Source organism: Heteronotia binoei, chromosome 12 (genome assembly GCF_032191835.1).
Source record: "Heteronotia binoei isolate CCM8104 ecotype False Entrance Well chromosome 12, APGP_CSIRO_Hbin_v1, whole genome shotgun sequence".
NCBI lineage: Eukaryota > Metazoa > Chordata > Lepidosauria > Squamata > Gekkonidae > Heteronotia > Heteronotia binoei.
In genome coordinates, this window is record NC_083234.1 from 32618870 (window position 1) to 32637195 (window position 18326).

Below are 18326 nucleotides of genomic sequence, written 5' to 3' on the forward strand. Positions count from 1 at the left end.
TTATAGAGCTATTGAAAGCTATTCTGTGTTAAAATAATGGCTGTGGTATGACAGGGGTTTATTGGAAACATCACAAGTGGACTGTGTAGCATTTTCTCAGGGCCAATAACACATTGCACAGTTGTGTGTATATCCTTTTTTTAATAGAGAGTTTCTCCCCCACCGTTCTACTTGTTGTTTGGATGCATTCTGATATGGTGAGAGCCGGCATTTTTCACAGCTTTGGTTGTCAATAGATTTCCCTTCATCTCTCCACAATCAATGCACATTAAAAAGTAATGCTTGTCCTGCTGAGCAGTAACTTTTGCCACATCAAAGTAATGTGTGAACTATGCTTTAAAAGAGAGGGTTTAAGGGGAAAATTCTGGTTGGACATGGTCTTTGTATCCCTTCCACACAAGTCATCAGACATTAAGAAATTAATGCGCAGATGGATCACTCTCTGCAAATTCAGATTTCCCACCCTCCCTTCGTATATTTTTTCTACCACCCTCCCCCCCCCCCCCCGTAGCCAAAGATGTCTGTATTTAACAGATAGATAAACTAATAACCCCAACCTCATGATTTTTATAAATGTCTGTGATTTTTCATTGACTGATTTGCTTGGAATGTGTAAATTATCTTTATTTCATTGCATTAACAGCCATAACAGTGAATGAGCTGATAATTCCTCAGCATTGCAGGGCTGCAAAGGCCTGTTATTCTGAATTGAATTTTTATTGACTCTTTTTTCCCCTCTGCTATGAATTTTCTTTCCTAATGTGGAAGTGTGAAAAGGGAGAAAGGAATTTAATTGAAGCATTTGGATCGATCTGGCGGTCTGAGTTCTCAAGCTATGTGGGCACTGGCAGCTGGACCCCACCCGTGTACCATGGACAGCTACCTGGATAAAAATCCTTTTTAGTTACAGAAAGTCCAGGCAGTGTGAAATTAACATAGATTTATTCAATCCAAAGTGGCACTGATAATCACCCAACTCTGTGCATGACTCAAATGCAAGTTCCAGTAGTCTCAAGTCCTGCTTTCTCTGTTCCACCTTCAGAGGAGAGGTAGGTGGCAATTAGAGACAGGGCACTGCCTTTGGGGGAGTCCTTACCTGCCTTATCTTAGCACTCATTACATAATTTTGTCTATCTGTATGATGTCAAAACTGAGCTTCAGTGCAAAATACACCTGTACCATTTTTCACACAACACAGCAACAATGCATATCAGAAGCATTATGGATAGTGCATGCTCGTGATAGGCACTGTTGACGGGCTGCCATATATGTGAACATAACATCTGAAAAAGGGTTATGTGCACCATATTATGCCCACTTACAAATATAAAAAAGCCTCCTTGATCAGACCAATGAGCCTTCTTGTTCAGCATCCCGCCTCCCACAGTGGCCAATGCAATGCCTCGGAAGGCCAACAGCACTGGCATTAACCCATCTGTTAGAGTATTGTATTGCTATGAGATCTTATCTTGCAATACATCTAGATTCATCATCACAGACTTTTATTGGCATATCAACAGTCACAGAATACATAATATGCCCAGAATGTAATATATAAAATCAATCAGGTGTAAAACTCCATACAAAAATTACATCAAATAAGACAATACTATCTAAAATTGTCCTGAATTTTGAGAACTTCAACAAGAAAAATTGCAACAACTTTGATAATTTTAGGAGCCAAATAATTCAGAAGAAACTGGCAATTAAGACTGTTACTCAGGTATCTTTTAAAATTAATACATTTAAAAGCAATCTTTTCCAAGGGGACTCATACAGAGACCAGTCTATGATTATATGATCCAATACATCTAAGTTGCCACAGGGCTATTTTCTATATATCCTGCAGTAAATTAACAAGGTTATTTTTCTGAAACTCTTTGCAGAATTTAACTTCTGAGTGTCCTTCTTTCCAGATTTACGGAAAAACTTTGAACAAGACCCCCAGGGAAAGGAGGTTCCTATTGAAGGGATGATAGTCCTACACTGTCGGCCACCGGAGGGAGTACCTGCAGCTGAGGTGAGCAGTGAATCCTTTGGTGTTTTGTGAAGAAAAGACACAGTATTAGCTAGTCATCTTTGTTAAATGAGGTTGTAATAACAACGTGAAAACTGTACCAGAACACCACTTTGCATTACAAATGGATCACTGCTTTTTCTGTCATAAAAGAAACAGTGGGGCATTGACAAAAACGTGCAAAAGCATCTCTAAGATTACTTAAGCCGGCTGTGTGAAGTGATTTTAATTCTGCCCATGCTTTGAAGTGTACTTTGAATCTGGCATTATGGTCTCTTAAGCAGTCATATGAAAATGAAATATATTGATCTAATCATGTGACAGGAGCTATAGTTGCAGAAGCCATTTTACTTACACAAGAAGGCCATAGGTAAGTCTAGAGTGGCAGCCCTACCTCACACCCCAGCAGGAGTTTGGGGAGATGGAGAAAACTCTTTGGTTTAATCATAGAGTTCTAAGTTAATCCTAGAGAGGTGCTCTAATGTTCAATGAAACTTCCAGTTTTGTACTGGAAGTGATGCACAATGCTGAAGAACCCCCTCCTCCTTTCCCCTTTCTGGCCAGTCCAGTGGAGGTGGGGAATGGGAAGGCCCAGGCCAAGATCATCTCCAATAGTGTTTTTGCCAGCTTTTGATTAGGTACCACAGGCTGGAATTAGGCCCCATAGATTAGTTATCACAGAGCTGAGGAGAAGATTTGCCACAATGATGTCCTAGGAACATTTCTATCTCTATGTGAAAACCGACAGCAGCTTTAGGACAGAAACATTGGCTTGTTTCTCTACCCCCTTTGAAGGCTGCCTGTTTTTAGGCATTTTCATTAGTCATCCAAGTCCTTCATAACGAACTCCCAGAGGGAATTTATGTTGTCCACCTTGGATGCCAGATGTCTAGAAGAAAGGCAAGCATATTATTGCTAATAATTATAAATAAATATCATTACGTGGGCATTACATGATGTGGTACATACCCAGGCCTACACGATTTATTTTCAATGCTGCTGTAACATTGTCTGAAACAAATGTTAGATTGCTGATTTTGCTCTGAATTTGAATTCCAACTTTGTTGTGTCTGTCAAACTTAGAGAACTGGGCTGCTTCTCCCAGTTTTGAGAACATACACGTTGCACATTGTGTGGTAAAACCATTCCTGTATCAGCTCTTTGCAGGATTTGTAATCCTGCATGTTCATCGAGGGTAATGTGCTTGCAGACTGTGTCCAGGGATCTCCACATGTCCTGCCAGACATCCACCCTACAAAGTAGACATGCAATCGAGATCTTCCTTTTTGTGATGTTTGAGTGTCTGTACAGAGATTAGGAGTGCACACTTCCATGTTTACAGCAGTCATCAAGAGCATGCACAATTCCTGATCCCTTCAGCATTTAGTACTTGTTAATTTGTAAATGACTAGTGAAATGACTGGTGCTTGCACATGGGACTACCTTTACCTTTTTAGTGTGCATGCAGTTACATTATGTGGGCAAATACATGTTTGAATGTCCTTCCTTATTTTCTTATGCATAATAAACCATGTCTAGCTTAGCCTTCTGTTCGATTTCTGTATGCTAGCTATTTTAAAGTGAGCATTTAAACAGTCTCCCACCTACTCCTATACCAGGAAAAGTTTTACCTTGTGGTGAGCTATTTTTTTTTAGACCACACCTTTGGAAGAAGGAAAATTATTACATAATACATAATTATGTAAAAGAGAATTATGCAGTACTCTTCCATGCAATGGAAGGGCTGTAGAAACACAGACTCACTAATCAGCTGTGCCCAGCCATACCGCTGAGTAAAACTGCTTGGCATTCCCTTTCATCATCCTTGGTCATACAGATCCTCGGCATCTTGGAGCTTCAGTACTCCTCCTGAAGTCAGATGTTTGCTGAGGATGTCCAGTTTGTTTCCAATGATCTTTGTAATAATTTGTGCTATGTCTCTTCTGTTTTCAACATAGGTCCACCCACTCACCTTCAGACTAGTAGATGGAGGAGTTGTTCTCATCATCACCAGGCAAATGGCTAGTGTGCATGCACACCATACTTTTAGAGCCAGGCCAGATAAGATCTTGAATAATAACTCCTGAACCTCATGACTTGGGCACTGCTGCTCAAGAAACCACATGGGATCATTTTGGATTGTGAAAATGGGTTGGGGGAAGGCTTAATCTCTTCCCTTCACCACTGTCCTGATCAGAATTGGGGCTTCCTGTGGTACCTGTTTACCAGTGAGGGGGAGGGATAGTGGGGAGTGTAATACTTGAAATACCCAGTGCCTTGTCCTTAATTGTGTCAGGGCAATCATCATGTCCTCATTCTTCCTTTAAGGACTGCAAAGAGTTCTTCTGCCCTGCCTAGTCTCAAGACAGTGTGTTCCACACTTCTTTAATTCAAGCTCATTAGGAGACTTTCTAAAATAAGTTCTGGGATTGTGTCATGCTGGATATACTGCAATTTTAATTTCCTTCCATTGGTTTGCATCATTTCCTTACTCTGCAATACAAATGGACACATGTTGATTCATTACAGGTGATTTTTTTTTCTTTGTGGAATAATAGGGAATTCCTAATGCATTTTTTCATTACTGAAATCACAATAGATAATTCAGGACTTCAAAATCTGGGAGGTAGTTTTAGCTCATGAGAAATTTTGTAAGATACACTCCAAAAATATTCTTCATAAATTGGTTTGACTGTCTTGGACTTAATAGTTATTTCCATCATTGCTCTGTACAGTCTATCCCAGGCTTCTGCAGCTTGAAATTTGCAGGCCATCTTCTGATATCTCTATTAGTGTATAGTTTGCAACCATTAGTTCTCCTATCCAAAGTTATCTTATCACCGGTTCCTAGAGCAAAATCTCATAGTGTGTGTAGATTACAGCATACGCAGAAGTCCAGTGAGTGACGTTGGATCCTGCTTTTAGAGTTAGTGTTAGAGGTGTGAGAACATCCAATAGAACTGAAGGAGAACCTCAGTTACCCATCTTGAGACCATCTTGAGAATCAGGGGCTCCTTTTATGGAAGGGCGGTGGTTTTACCTAACAACTGAAAGCTAAATCTTCGGGTCATTTATACTGTGGCATGTTTATTTTCCATAATACAAGAGGTGTATCTCTGTTATTGCTATTTAGATGCTGAGAGAGAGAGAGAGAGAGACTGGTTCCTTCATATCTCATTTGAAATCGCTATGGTATCTATTAATTGGGTAGACAGAAGAAACGGGGGGAAATAAACTTTAAAGAACAAGCAGCACATTCTGTTCATTAGTCAGAAAGCCTGCTGAGGCTCATGCCATTGAAAACTGGTTTGTGGGATGAGTAATGAGGCAAATTGGGAGAAAAACTAATGGACAGAGTGCCATTGAGCTAGAAGTACTGAGTGGGGGAAGCTGATTAATAATGAGGAAAGGAAGAAGATATTAAGGCTAGAAGAAAACTACGGAGTTTTGCTTTGTTTTTGCATGGTGCTGAAGGGGGTTTGGAAGACAGGACACTGTTCAGTGTGTGAGCACTGATCCCTTTTTCACCGCTGCTCAACAAGTGTTGGTGGGTTTTCTGTTTTCTGCTCATTGTGGGACAAGGAAGGCTGCCTCAGGTCACTGCTAACCTTTAAAAACACTTTTCTGCTTCTGACCCAAACATCTTTTTCTATTAGGAGTTCAGTTCCTATCATTCAGTGTTAAAAGTTTAGACTCTGAACTCCTATTTCTAGAACACACCGGGGGGGGGGGAAGGAAGTCGAGGAATGAAGACAGTCGTTTACTGGACAAAACTCATCTGAGAACCAATTTGGGTTAAGAGCATCAAGCTTTAATCTGGAGAACTGGGTTTGATTCCCCACTCCTCCACTTGCAGCCAGTTGTGTGACTTGGGTCAGTCACAGTTCTCTCAGAGTTGTTCTCTCAAGAGCAATTCACTCAGAGCCCTCTCAGCCCTACCTACCTCACAGGGTGTCTATTGTGAGGAGAGGAAGGGAAGGAGATTGTAAGCCTCTCTGAGACTATGAGTGAAGGACAGGGTATAAATACATCTCTCCTCCTCCTTCCTTTAGCTACAGCCTGTATTTGGGGGCCTCTGCACTGGTGACTGGAGCCCTGGAGTTTTTTCCCCTAAGTCCAGCCTTGTTGGTACCACTGCCACTGTTTGATAGCATTCTTGCCCCTCTCTTCTTTCCAAGAAAGGAGTACACTGAGGCTTGGAGAAGTGCTGTTGGAAGCTCTGGGCTGCCTGGCCAATCAAGGGATGTGGAGAGATACATATTTAAATATACTCTGCCTCTCAGGTTCAGATACATGCCAGACTCATGCTCTGGGACTGGAAGTGAAATTAGCTAGTCACTTTGGGGCCATTCAGGAATTTGGGTTTTTTTCTCAGATGCTCTACTTTTTCTGATTGGGGTCCCCCTCAGTAGACCTCGTTTTAAGTCTGGTGAGACTATAACTGGGTGTGTGTAGTAGTAGTGTAAGTAAGGAAATCTGACAGATACCCTGAGCCATCGAACAACAGGAAGAGGTTTCTTGCTAAAACAATTCAAGTGGGAGGGCAGAAAAAGCTTCCTTGCAAGGGACCTTGGGGAACCACTGTCAATCAGAATAGACAAACCAGGGTTGCCACCACTGTATTGGGAGATGCCTGGAGAAGGTGGGGTGGGAGAGGGGTAGAATGTCAGAATCCTTCCTCTAAAATACAGGAAGTGGATTCAGGGGAAGTGATCTCTCTAGACTGGAGGTCTGTTGTAGCTCTGGGAAATGTCCAGTTATCACCTGGAGATTGACAACTCTAGACAACACCTACAAAGATGGGTCTATAGCTGTCCTTGGTTCAAGGTAGCTTCATGTGTTCATTAGATAACGCAGAGCTTTCAGCCATATCTGCAACCTTCTCCTGGATTAGCAACTTAATGACTGGACAGTTGGCATATTTTGCATTTTAAAGCCTTAAACAACTGGTAAAAAGCTCCAGAACAGCAATTAAAGGAAATGCAGAACAGTTTTGAGGAGAGCAACGCATATGCTTGGCAAAGTTTAGGTTTGCAGGATGTCGTGGTATAGTGAGGGCTATGAATAGCAATCAAAGAAAAAGGGAGTAGGTGGTGAAATAGATTTAATGGGTGTTTTTAATCATTCAGCATACACTGGAGGGGCGGATTGGGTTATTCATTGCAATTAGATAACTTTTTTCTTGGAACTCTAAATAGTGTATGTGGACCAGGAAGTCTCCCAGCAAAGCACAGACCAGATCCAGGTCTGTTTGGCCTCACTAATCATGTGCCCTCAGACCATCGCCTGGTTTAGGAAGATGGAAAGTATAATTCTGCGATTACTACATCAGATAGGATCATGGGTAGTGCTGTGATATCCTAAGCATACACTAATTGAGATATACCATATGTTCCCAAAAGAAAGAATACCCTAAATGTGAAACAGTTCCCCTGAAAAAAGGCTATATGCAAATATTTGTTGTTTTAATTATTGCACATCTGATGCAAATTTAAGATGACACTCCTCTTTTTCTTGATTGCATATGTGGAGGGCAGCCATGTTTGTTTGCAGTTGAAGAGCAAGATTCGAGTCCAATAGCACCTTAAAGACAGAACAAGATTTCCAGGGTATGCACTTTTGTGAGTCAAATCTCCCTTCGTCAGATGCCTGATGAAAGAAGCTTTGACTCTTGGTAGCTGATAGCCTGGATATCTTTTTGGTCTTTCAGGTGGCACTAGACAGACAGATTGAAGTATATACTCAACTATACTATACTTCATGTAAAGACAGACAGTCACGTCCTTTAGAGAATTTAGATATTACAAGATAAATAATTCAAAAGCATTTCTTTGTCTTTCTGATACCAGGTAGAGCATTTATGTATTCTGTACTAAGCACTCAAAACAACTAGCATGAATTAACAACTTTAAGAAAAGTAATTTTTAAAACCATGGAACTGTTAGTTCTGTCTTCAGTTCTGCATTTTGATATTAACTATAATCTGTGAAGGCTGATTTGAGGACTTCCAGCATTATGAAGTAAGCCCAAGTGACTCCCTTTTGCCTGTTTTTGCCAGAAAATGCCTCTTTTGATTTCACTCCTTCCTTGTGCAAATACCTCCCCCAATTATTTATATTGGTTCTGTTTTGCCAGATGCTGAGGTGTGAAGCCATTGAAACAGAGACCAGGTCAGGCCAGAAGACCCAAGGATCAAAAAGAGAGGACACATTTGTAGGGAATGGCAGAAGTAAAGCTAGGTCAAGCCAGGAGTCAGGATCTGTAAGAGGCAGCCTGGGTTAAGCAGAAGAATTGTCAAGAATGAACAAGGGGCTCTGATCAGTAAGGCAGACCTAGGTGAAAATGAGGGGCAAGCTCCAACACAAGCACCAGTTAGGTCCCAGGATCAGGCAGTAGTTGAAGATATTTCTACAAAGGGAGTAAGGCTTTAATATAAGGGAATGGAGAGTGCTTTGTAAAGGCAACTGGACTGTTGTCTGTTCCACTGTTGTGTTCTATTTTTGTCCTTCCAGTTTTGCACTGTATGATGTATCATGTCTGCTACTTTAAAAAATTGTTTCTAATTTTTGTGATCCTGGTTCCACTGCATTGTTCGTTGGATGTCTCCTGCTATTGTGTTAGGCTGTGCAATCTGTCTCGAGTTTCAACAAGAAAGCTGGGCTATAAATGGAAGAAAAATAAATAGCCGTTTTTATATTACTGACAAGTTGCTCAGTCTGGAGGGTCCAGTTTGGAGGCAGCAGCTTTCTCTCTCCAGGACTGAATTTATGGGATCCTTAATTACCTGATCTCAGAAGCTGCTGCCATTGGTTCCTTCTAAAACAAAACAATGGGATCATGGTGGACTATGAAAACTACAGCACAAAAACAACCATACTACGTGTATGAATTCTTCCATATCTAAATATCATAACTCATATAAAAATATAATAACTCAACATACATTCATTGGAAATATATATTTAAAAAATTCTCATATACAAAAAAATAACAGCACTTATACAAAAAAAAAAAAGAATCTATTTTATCCACCATGTAAAACCAATAAAGGACAATGTCCAATTCTTATCAAGTCTCTGTAGTAATTATTTTGAGTATTAAATCCAAGAAGTAGACTTCAAAGTGTGATGCGATTCTATGGATGGCCGGTTTTCTTTCCATTTCAATTATTCTTCCTCAAGAATCTATCACTGTGAGTGGTGTATTTGAGTCATCTTACAATATCCAGTATCCTTAAAGAGATTTCTCCTAGTAGCTAATTGCAACTCAAATGGGTGCAAATATTTTTCAGGTTGCTGCAAGGAACTCCCCGATGTTACCAAATCTCAGAACGCAGAACTATTTAGGATCTCTCTGAGTGCTCACTCCTATCTTTATGTGTTCTGACAAGATTTGTTGACAATAAAGGTGTAAGTGACTCCTAAGTGGGGAAGTGCCAGGAGAAAAGATTCCTGTTGTAAATAGAGGTGAGGTGTGATTCAGTGGCAGAATATCTTTGCCTTTTGTCTGCAGAAGGTCCCAGCTTCAATCCCCATCATCTCCATTTAAAGGATCAGTTAGTATGTGGTGTGAAAGAACTTTGCCTGGAACACTGGAGAGCCTGTTCTGGTTGTAGTAGACACCCTTGATAGAGCAGTGACAGAAAATCAGTTTTGTGTGTTCAGGTGTGCATGTTTTAATGTTTATGGATTTCAAGAGTTATTCAGCAGTCAACTAATTGACAAATGCTTTTGAACAATGCAGGGATGGTCAGTAATTTAGCTACATGATTAAATTCAATTGCATACCCTACTGTGCTCCAAAGGATAGTGTCACTTCATCTTATTTGTTTATTTCACAAGAATTGTGTGTTTTAGCTTCCATATGAGATCAAGAACAGTCACATTTTCCTTCCTTCCTTCACATTTGGCTGATATTGTAGATTCTCAGTGGCATAAGGATTCTCTTCCACTGGCTGAATGCACCTTCTGCTAGATTAAATCTTAATAGAGACAGGATAATTGGGATGAATTTAACAAATTGGACCCAACAACTCATCAGCAGGACAGCTAGTGCTGTCCTACAAATGGCTGTGCAAGAATTTCCCAAGAGGTCACACAACACTCCAATACGTAATGTAATAGCATTCTCCCATTTGTGCAAGTGGTTGTAGAACCTCTGGAACATGTGGAAGAACATCTTTGAGTATAATTTGTTTCATTGTGCAGTTTGTCCTTCATGTGAACAGAAGACCGCTTCTGTATCAAAGACCATGTTCAGATATAAGCTCTTAAAATCCCACCCCCCTTAGAAATATCTATACACCACAATTGAAACCCAGCATCACATTTTTGGGAGGGGGGTTACTAAAATAGAAATTAGTATAACAGTTCCTTAAAATATTCAGGTCTGCACTGTGGCAGGTCCTCAAAAGCAGCAGTTATGGAGAAGCCAAAAAGTATCTCTCTGCATGCCCTGATGTGGATGCTCCAGGCTAGAACAACTTTAAAAGCTAAACAGGGCTGGTTCTGGTTAATACCACCAAGGTGACCACCAAGGAAGTCCAGGGTTGTTATGCAAAGGCAGCCATTGGCAAACCACCTGTTTGTCTCTTGCCTTGAAAACACTATTGGGTCACCATAAGTTGGCTGTGATTTGATGGCATTTTCCACCATCATATCTCTATACACTCATCATTGTATGGACTTCGTGTGTGGAAAATCCCTCATTTAAACTGAAGTCATTTTATCATGGTGATAGGTGGTAATAAAATAACTGAAATAGTATTTGGTAGAGCATTAATTTCTAGAGGAAATGCTCTTCCTTTTCCTTTATATTAGCATGTGCTAATTTTGTAATACTAAACCATTCCAGGGGTTAACCCTTATGGCTGCTGAGATCTTCTTGACTACTTTTTCCTCAATTCATTATTTTGAACTATAGTACTTTACATTTACCAGCTAAATGAAAAATCTATCTTTCATAAAAGTTAGGAATGATGTCCAATAAAAAAGCGACATTTTAACAGCTTTCCACAGATTAAAATGGTGGAGTTCTCAATAAACCCTGATTTACTGATGTTGGTAGTAAAATGGTTATTGCTGCTAATAAAGTCTGTAAATCCTAACAGGTCATATTTGCTTTGGACAATAAAACTTCCCATAAAAGGCTCAGTGTATAAGGCTAATTCTCTTCACATCAAGGTAAGCAGACTACTCAGAGTAATAATTCATAACCTTTGGCGACTCAGCCTACATTTAAATAAATGGCTGTGTGTTCTTCACAACACTAGAACTTCCTGCTCTACATTCTTTTATTCTGACAGGCATGACAATATATGTGCAAAATGGCAGATGCATGCAATATCGGACCAGGTTCCTTCGGAGGGAGAAAGTTGTTCCAGACCAGTTGGGCATGATCTGCATTACTCTTTCCGTGTCTTTGGAAAACCCATGATGCCATGCAAATGGTTTTGCATGATAAAGGTTAAGCTGATTAGAATAGAGTACTTATCTTTTGATTGAAATAATGATTTTATGCGTAGCTTGGATTTTTTTTTTTAATCTATGCATTTTTATCAGCCATCCTTTGACAACATGCTGTGCATTTCTTTTCTTATCAAACATTGCCAATGGCCTGTCTGCTTAACTGAGAAAGTAAAAATACTAGGGGGGGGGGGGGGGTTGACTCAGTCTTTTTTATAAGTAAAATTGAAATAAACAACTCTGGCTTGGGGCGAACATGGATGTTTTCAGAAGGACCATATTATTTTGCTGTCTTCACAGAATGTGTTCTAAGGCATCAGGAGATGTGTTTCTCCTGTCTCAGGAGAGTCACATGTGCTCTGGAATTCAGGGCCCACTTGAGTCCTTATTTATTTATTATTTACGTATTTATTTCTGAACATTTGTATCCTGCTCCTTCTGAAAACAGCTCATATCTGAACAGTGGAAGGGGAATATCACCAGAGTTGTCAACTAAAGATTGATGCTAGTTCTGGGATTTTTCCTTTTTTATTCAGTTTGGTGTAGCGGTTAAGTGCATAGACTCTTATCTCGGAGAACCAGGTTTGATTCCCCACTCTTCCACTTGCAGCTGCTGGAATGGCCTTGGGTCACCCATAACTCTTGCAGAGTTGTCCTTGAAAGGGCAGCTGCTGTAAGAGCTCTCTCAGCCCCACCTACCTCACAGGGTGTCTGTTTTGGAGGCAGGGAAGATAAAAGGAGATTGTGACCACTCTGAGACTCTGAGATTCAGAGTATATGTTGGGGACATCATTCCAATATCTTCTTCTTCTCCTTCTTCTTAGCATAAGAATTCTCTTCTGAGTTGTTTAGTTCTCAAGAGAATAAAGGTGGGGGGCAGATGAAGCACATCTACAGTACATCACCGTTCACAGGAAATCTGTTTCTGGGATCACTGGGAATAGGAAAAACCACAACCATGGGGAGGTAAAGTTCTGCTACCAAATTTCTCACAAAATGTAACATTGTAAATAATTATGGTGATGGCATGGTGGAAGTCAAAACAGGCTGGAGACTGCATCACACAGTTGGAACAAAGACCACAAATAAGTCAAATTATGGATCTGTGGATGGCAAGTGTCTGCTTACCATCTCATCAAACATATTTTTGTGAAATGCTTGAAAAAAAAGACTATTTAAAAAAAAAATAAAGTGAGAATCCAACAGAGATTCATCTAGTATTCTTACAATGGGATGATTTTTAATGAAAGAGGGGGGAAGAAAAAAGAGATTGGATTATAACCTACCCTTCATTCAAAGTTTCAGCGTGACTTACAATCTTCTTTTCCTTCGCCTCCCCACAACAGACACCCTGTAAGGAAGGTGGGACTGAGAGAGCTCTTGGAGAACTGCTCTTGAGAGAACAGTTCTAAGAGAACTTGTGACCGACCTAAGGTCACACCAGCAGCTGCATGTGGAGGAGTGAGGACACAAACACAATTCTCCCAAATTAAGAGTCCATGCACTTAACCAATACACCAAACAAAGGTGCCTGAATCACACACAGCTAATGAGAAAGGTCTTTACACTGTGGATTAAGACTTCTTTGCATTAAGGATTAAGAATGTGCATGAACCTAAAAATTCCAGTGTGGGGCAGTTCCCAAACCAAATACCAAACCAAACAAAAAATGCCTCAAATTGAGCTGGTTTGCCACTGCTGAGAAATAGGTGAGAGATGTCACGTTCTCAGGGTGCAGGCAGGCAGAAGTCCAAAGCCAGTCCAAGGTCAAAGTCTAGGAAGTCAAGTAGGAGCCAAGTCACCAATGCAGAATCACAAACCGGAATCAGAAGTCAATGTCCAAAAGCCAAAAGGTCAGGGTGCCAAGGAAATCAAGCAGGTCAGGATCAGAGATCAGGAAGGAGCATGGATGCAAGCCAGAGAATAGACTTGTTGCTTCCACAAAGTTACCAGGTCCTGGGTGGAAGCTATATGGGAGTCTCAATCAGCCTGCTCCCTGGGTGGGAGTGACTCTGCTAGAACTTAGGGCTGAGAGATCTGAAGCATTGGCATGCCTCATGTCTTCGCTCTGAAAGTTCTTTCTGGAGCCTGCTTCAAACTCTTGAGATGGGAGGAGGAGAGCTTGGAGGAGATTGATCGTCAACAGCTGACACAGGTGCCTGGAGAGTGATTGATGGGCCAGCTGCTGTTTGTTCAGCTGAGGAACTGGCTGGCAACTCTTCCAGGTCTGTTAACCCTTCCAGCTCCTTCTCATCAGGGCTCATGACAGGAGATGACCTGGGAGGGGTTAAATGGTTTGCATTCAAATAGCAGGGGAGAGCAAAACTGGGGGGTTCAATGGCTCACAGCAATTTCAACATAACAGCTGATAGGTGGACCTGCTCCATTCTTAGGAGGTTTAATTAGATGGCAGCCATTTCATCAGTCCATTTTGCTTCCCCCCACTTCCCAGAGGTGGGAAGTGAAACTGGTCAGTGAAATGACTCACAGCCACTAACAGCAGGCTGGGCACACCCATCAGCTGTTAGGCTGAATTGACTGGCAGCCATTTCACCTGTCTATTTAAATTCCCCTTGCATGGAAGTGGGGTGGAGATGAAACCAACCAATGAAATGGCTCGCAATCATGTAAACGTAACAAATCAGCTGTAGACCCACACTGTTCAGTTGTTAGGCTGGCCCAAACAGCTGAACAAGACAGAAGTCTGGTAAATGTTCTGGGAAGGCACCTTCCTCAAACATTGGTTTGGGGGCTCCGAACTGAGCCAAGTTCATGCTGAATTTTGGCTCATAAACTGATTTGTGCCTGACTCTACTAAGGATTATTGTGAAATCATAGTAGCTTGCAATCAAATATTTGTCTTTCCTTATTTATTTAATTTATATCCCGCCCTCTCCGGCAAAGGCAGGCTTGGGGCGGCTCACAAATTAAGGGTCACGCAATTGGATTAGTGTGACCAAACAAGATAAAACAACAATAAAAACACGGGGCAGGGCCTTCTCAGTGGCAGCACCAATGCTGTGCAATGTGCTCCCTGAAGCCATAAGAGCTCTGTGGGATCTCTCCCAATTCCCCAGAGCTTGTAAAACTGAACTTTTAAAACAGGCCTATAACAACTAGGGGAGAAGGCTGCTGCTTTTATGCTACTGCGCAACTCCACCAGAAGGACCACCAACAGATAAATTGTATACTCTGTATAGCACCAATACTTTGTTTTAAATCATTTTAAATTATAACTGACTGTCCTATTGTTTTGTATTTGAAATTGAGATGTTGGTTTTTATATGATTGCTAGCCGCCCTGAGTCCGTTTGGAATGAGTGGGATATAAGTGGAAAGCAAATAAAATAAAATAAATAAAATAAAATAAAAACATAAGAACAATTATTAAAACACCCGCAGGTGCTAGTACAGTAGTTTCCGTCTTACCTTATTCCTCTATTTTTTTTAACTCAGTGTTAAAAGCCATCATTACATTTGGGGGGGGGGGGTGATTCAAATCGTGGGTACATAATTTTCACAAATCAGGTATTTTTTTATTTTTATTTATTTTATTCGATTTATATCCCGCCCTACCCCACCGAGGTGGGCTCAGGGCGGCTTACAACATAAAAACCAACAGAATCCATTTAAATACATTCATGATAGATTAATAATTATAATTATACAATAAAATATATAAAATACATAAAAACACATAAAACTTACTACAATATGTACTATGCTAACCTTCCTTAAATCAATTCTTCAATATTCCAGTATTAAATAATCTGGTGTTATAGATTGGAGTGTTCAGGCATTCTGATAGCAATTAATTATATGCCAGCCGGAAGAGGACTGTTTTGCAGGCCCTGCGGAACTGTTCAAGGTTCCGCAGGGCCCTCACCTCTTCCGGGAGCTGATTCCACCAACAGGGAGCTGCAATCGAGAAGGCCCTGTCTCTGGTCACTTTCAGACGGGCCTCCTTTGGCCCAGGGATTGTAAGGAGGTATCCTTAACTTTATAGCACATGGCCTGAGCTTGTCACCAGATAGTTGTACTCCCTTCCCAGCCAGTTAGGTTGAAAGGATGCATGGAACTGGCCCTACCCATATGGTTTTCAGTATTTTAAATGTTTTTACAGTGGCATGGGGTGAAGCTCTGAATGCTGCCTTCTGAAGGAGTACTTGGAAATCACTACCATACAGCAGTGCTAAATACAATGAAATAATGCAAACATTAAAAACATAGGATGTTATAATTGTTGGCCCGAAATCTAATAATTGAGATGGTAAATCAATAGGTCAATGTAGGAGAGGCCAAGTAGATGGTTTAACAATAAAATGAGGACTAGTGGATAGTTCAAATCTAGAGGCAGTTTAGATTAATAGGAACTGGGTCATTTAGTTTCAAGGAAGGAAGGAAGGAAATATTTCATTTTTTTTCTATTTATTTTTTTTGCCCTGTGAGGATATGGTCCAATTTTGCATTAATTGGCAGGCATCTCTCAGCCAAAGTTAATTTCCCAAACTTGGTCTTGATACTGTGAATCAGATGCCCAGTTTCCATTGTATCTCAGCATATATCAGGTCATTAATCAGGTGTGTACATTGTTGCATCTCTTAGCACTTAATGGCACAATTATCAAGTTGTGAATTCCTCATTTAGACTGGGACTATCACACAGAGAGGAGGGATTTAGGTATTCTTCCCTGTACCATTTCCCAATCTTTTGCTGACCCTGGGGAAAAGCTGATATTAGATGTTAATTGGATTATTTCCTTTGATGGAATATCACTAATCTTGGAATATCACTTTGATGGAATATCACAGGGGAGGGATGGTGGCTCAGTGGTAGAGCATCTGCTTGATAAGCAGAAGGTCCCAGGTTCAATCCCTGGCATCTCCAACTAAAAGGGTCCTGGCAAATAGGTGAGAAAAACCTCAGCTTGAGACCCTGGAGAGCCATTGCCAGTCTGAGTAGACAATACTGACTTTGATGGACCAAGGGTCTGATTCAGTATAAGGCAGCTTCATATGTAAGCTTGCCGGCTCTTGACGGGGCACCACTGATACCGGTCCCTAAGGTCAAGAGCTTAGGCGTGCTTCTTGAGTCCTCCCTTACAATGGAGGCTCAGGTGGCGGCCACTGTTAGATCTGCCTTCTTTCATCTTCGGCAAGCGCGGCAGCTGGCTCCTTACCTGGAGTGCAACGACTTAGCGACTGTAATCCATGCTACGGTCACCTCAAGAATAGATCACTGTAATGCTCTCTACATGGGGCTACCCATGACGCTAACCCGGAGACTACAACTAGTGCAGAACACTGCGGCACGGCTGTTAATGGGGCTGCCGTGACGGGAGCACATTCAGCCAGTGCTGAGAGAGCTGCACTGGTTTCCTGTTGTGTTCCGAGTTCGCTTCAAGGTGTTGGTATTAACCTTTAAAGCCCTCTATGGTCAGGGACCTGCCTATCTACGGGACCGCCTTTCCCCATATATCCCCCAGAGAGCACTGCGATCAGGGACAAAAAATCTGTTGGCTGCCCCTGGCCCAAAAGAAGCCAGGCTATATATAATGAGATCCAGGGCTTTTTCGGTGGCAGCACCAGAACTTTGGAACACCCTCCCAGAAGCTATAAGGGCCCTGCGGGATTTGTCTGCGTTCCGCAGGGCCTGTAAGACCGAATTGTTCAAACAGGCTTTTGCGGTTTGATTGAAAAAAGGCTGCCACCGGACATCCTACAGAATGCTGGCGATCTTGGTCGAGAAGTCAATACCGCCTATACTGGACTGAAATAGCGCTATAGAATAGTTTTAAAGTTAATATATGTAAATTATGGTTTTATATGTTTTATTGGATTGATTGTTTTTATAATGTTGTAAGCCGCCCTGAGTCCGCTTGCGGAGAGGGCGGGATATAAATGGGAAGTAATAAATAAATAAATAAATAAATATGGAATATCACTAACCTTTATGAATTCCTCCTTTATGAAGTGAACCCTGTGTGCTTAGGCACATTGAGAACATAAGTAAAATTTTATTACTGGCATTGAAGATTTTTTGGTGGATTATTGGAAGAAATTGGTTGACATCTTTAAGAGGTTGTTTATACATGGAGCCTTTGGGTTTTCTTCTCAATCTCCCAGTTGTGGCTGGAGATTTCCTGGATTTACAGCTGTTCTCTGGGTAACATCAGTTTCTCTGAAGAAAATGGCTACTTTGGGAGGTTGTCTCTATGGCATGATACTCCACTGAAGTCCTTCCCCTTCCAATGCCCCACCCTCCCCAGGGTCCACCCCCAAAACCTCCAGGAATTTCCCAACCCAGAGCTGGCAACCCAACTCCTGGATGTGAGAACTGGGGCACAACAAATGAGTCTGTATTTTAATCTCTAAAATGTTGCAGAGAGTGAATTCATACAGGGTAATCCTTGTTGACACTGGTGCAACAAACTCCTAAGTAAATATCTGTAGGATTGTGCTCTGTTTCTGATAAGCAATGGAAAAATATTAAAATATCAAAGAAGCACAACACATTGGATAACCAGTACAGCGTATTACTGTATTTCCATTACATTTATCTTCTGTTTGTTTTGGGGCTAGGAAATCAGCTAAGTACTCTGGCTATGAGAGCTATAATGTCCTCTCCACCTAGTCTGTTCTGTTTGGCAGTTTGAAAAGGACGTTCCTCTTGCAGGATTTGCTGCTGCCAGAATACGCTTCCTTGCCATTTCCCTGCAATGTTAATTTAACGAAGAGTGAGTTAGATAAACCAGTTCTTAAGGCTTTAGAGCTGTGTTTGCAGGGATCAAATTAATTTGTAGATAAAAGAGGCAAACCTGGCGTTGTTGATGCATCATGCACTCAC

The 18326-nt window shown here is 41.2% G+C and overlaps 1 protein-coding gene and 1 non-coding gene across 3 annotated transcripts in view; both read left to right on the forward strand.

The window, feature by feature from the left end:
- The window catches only part of UNC5D (unc-5 netrin receptor D), a 558897-nt gene that overhangs the window by 312952 nt on the left and 227619 nt on the right, over nucleotides 1–18326 (forward strand). For both annotated transcript variants that reach the window (XM_060251212.1, XM_060251213.1), the window contains exon 4: nucleotides 1917–2020. In XM_060251212.1, coding sequence (XP_060107195.1) covers nucleotides 1917–2020 — 104 coding nt within the window. The remainder of the gene's footprint in view (nucleotides 1–1916; nucleotides 2021–18326) is intronic.
- TRNAI-GAU (transfer RNA isoleucine (anticodon GAU)) lies at nucleotides 16293–16367 on the forward strand. The gene has a single exon. It is a non-coding gene; the product is annotated as a tRNA-Ile (tRNA).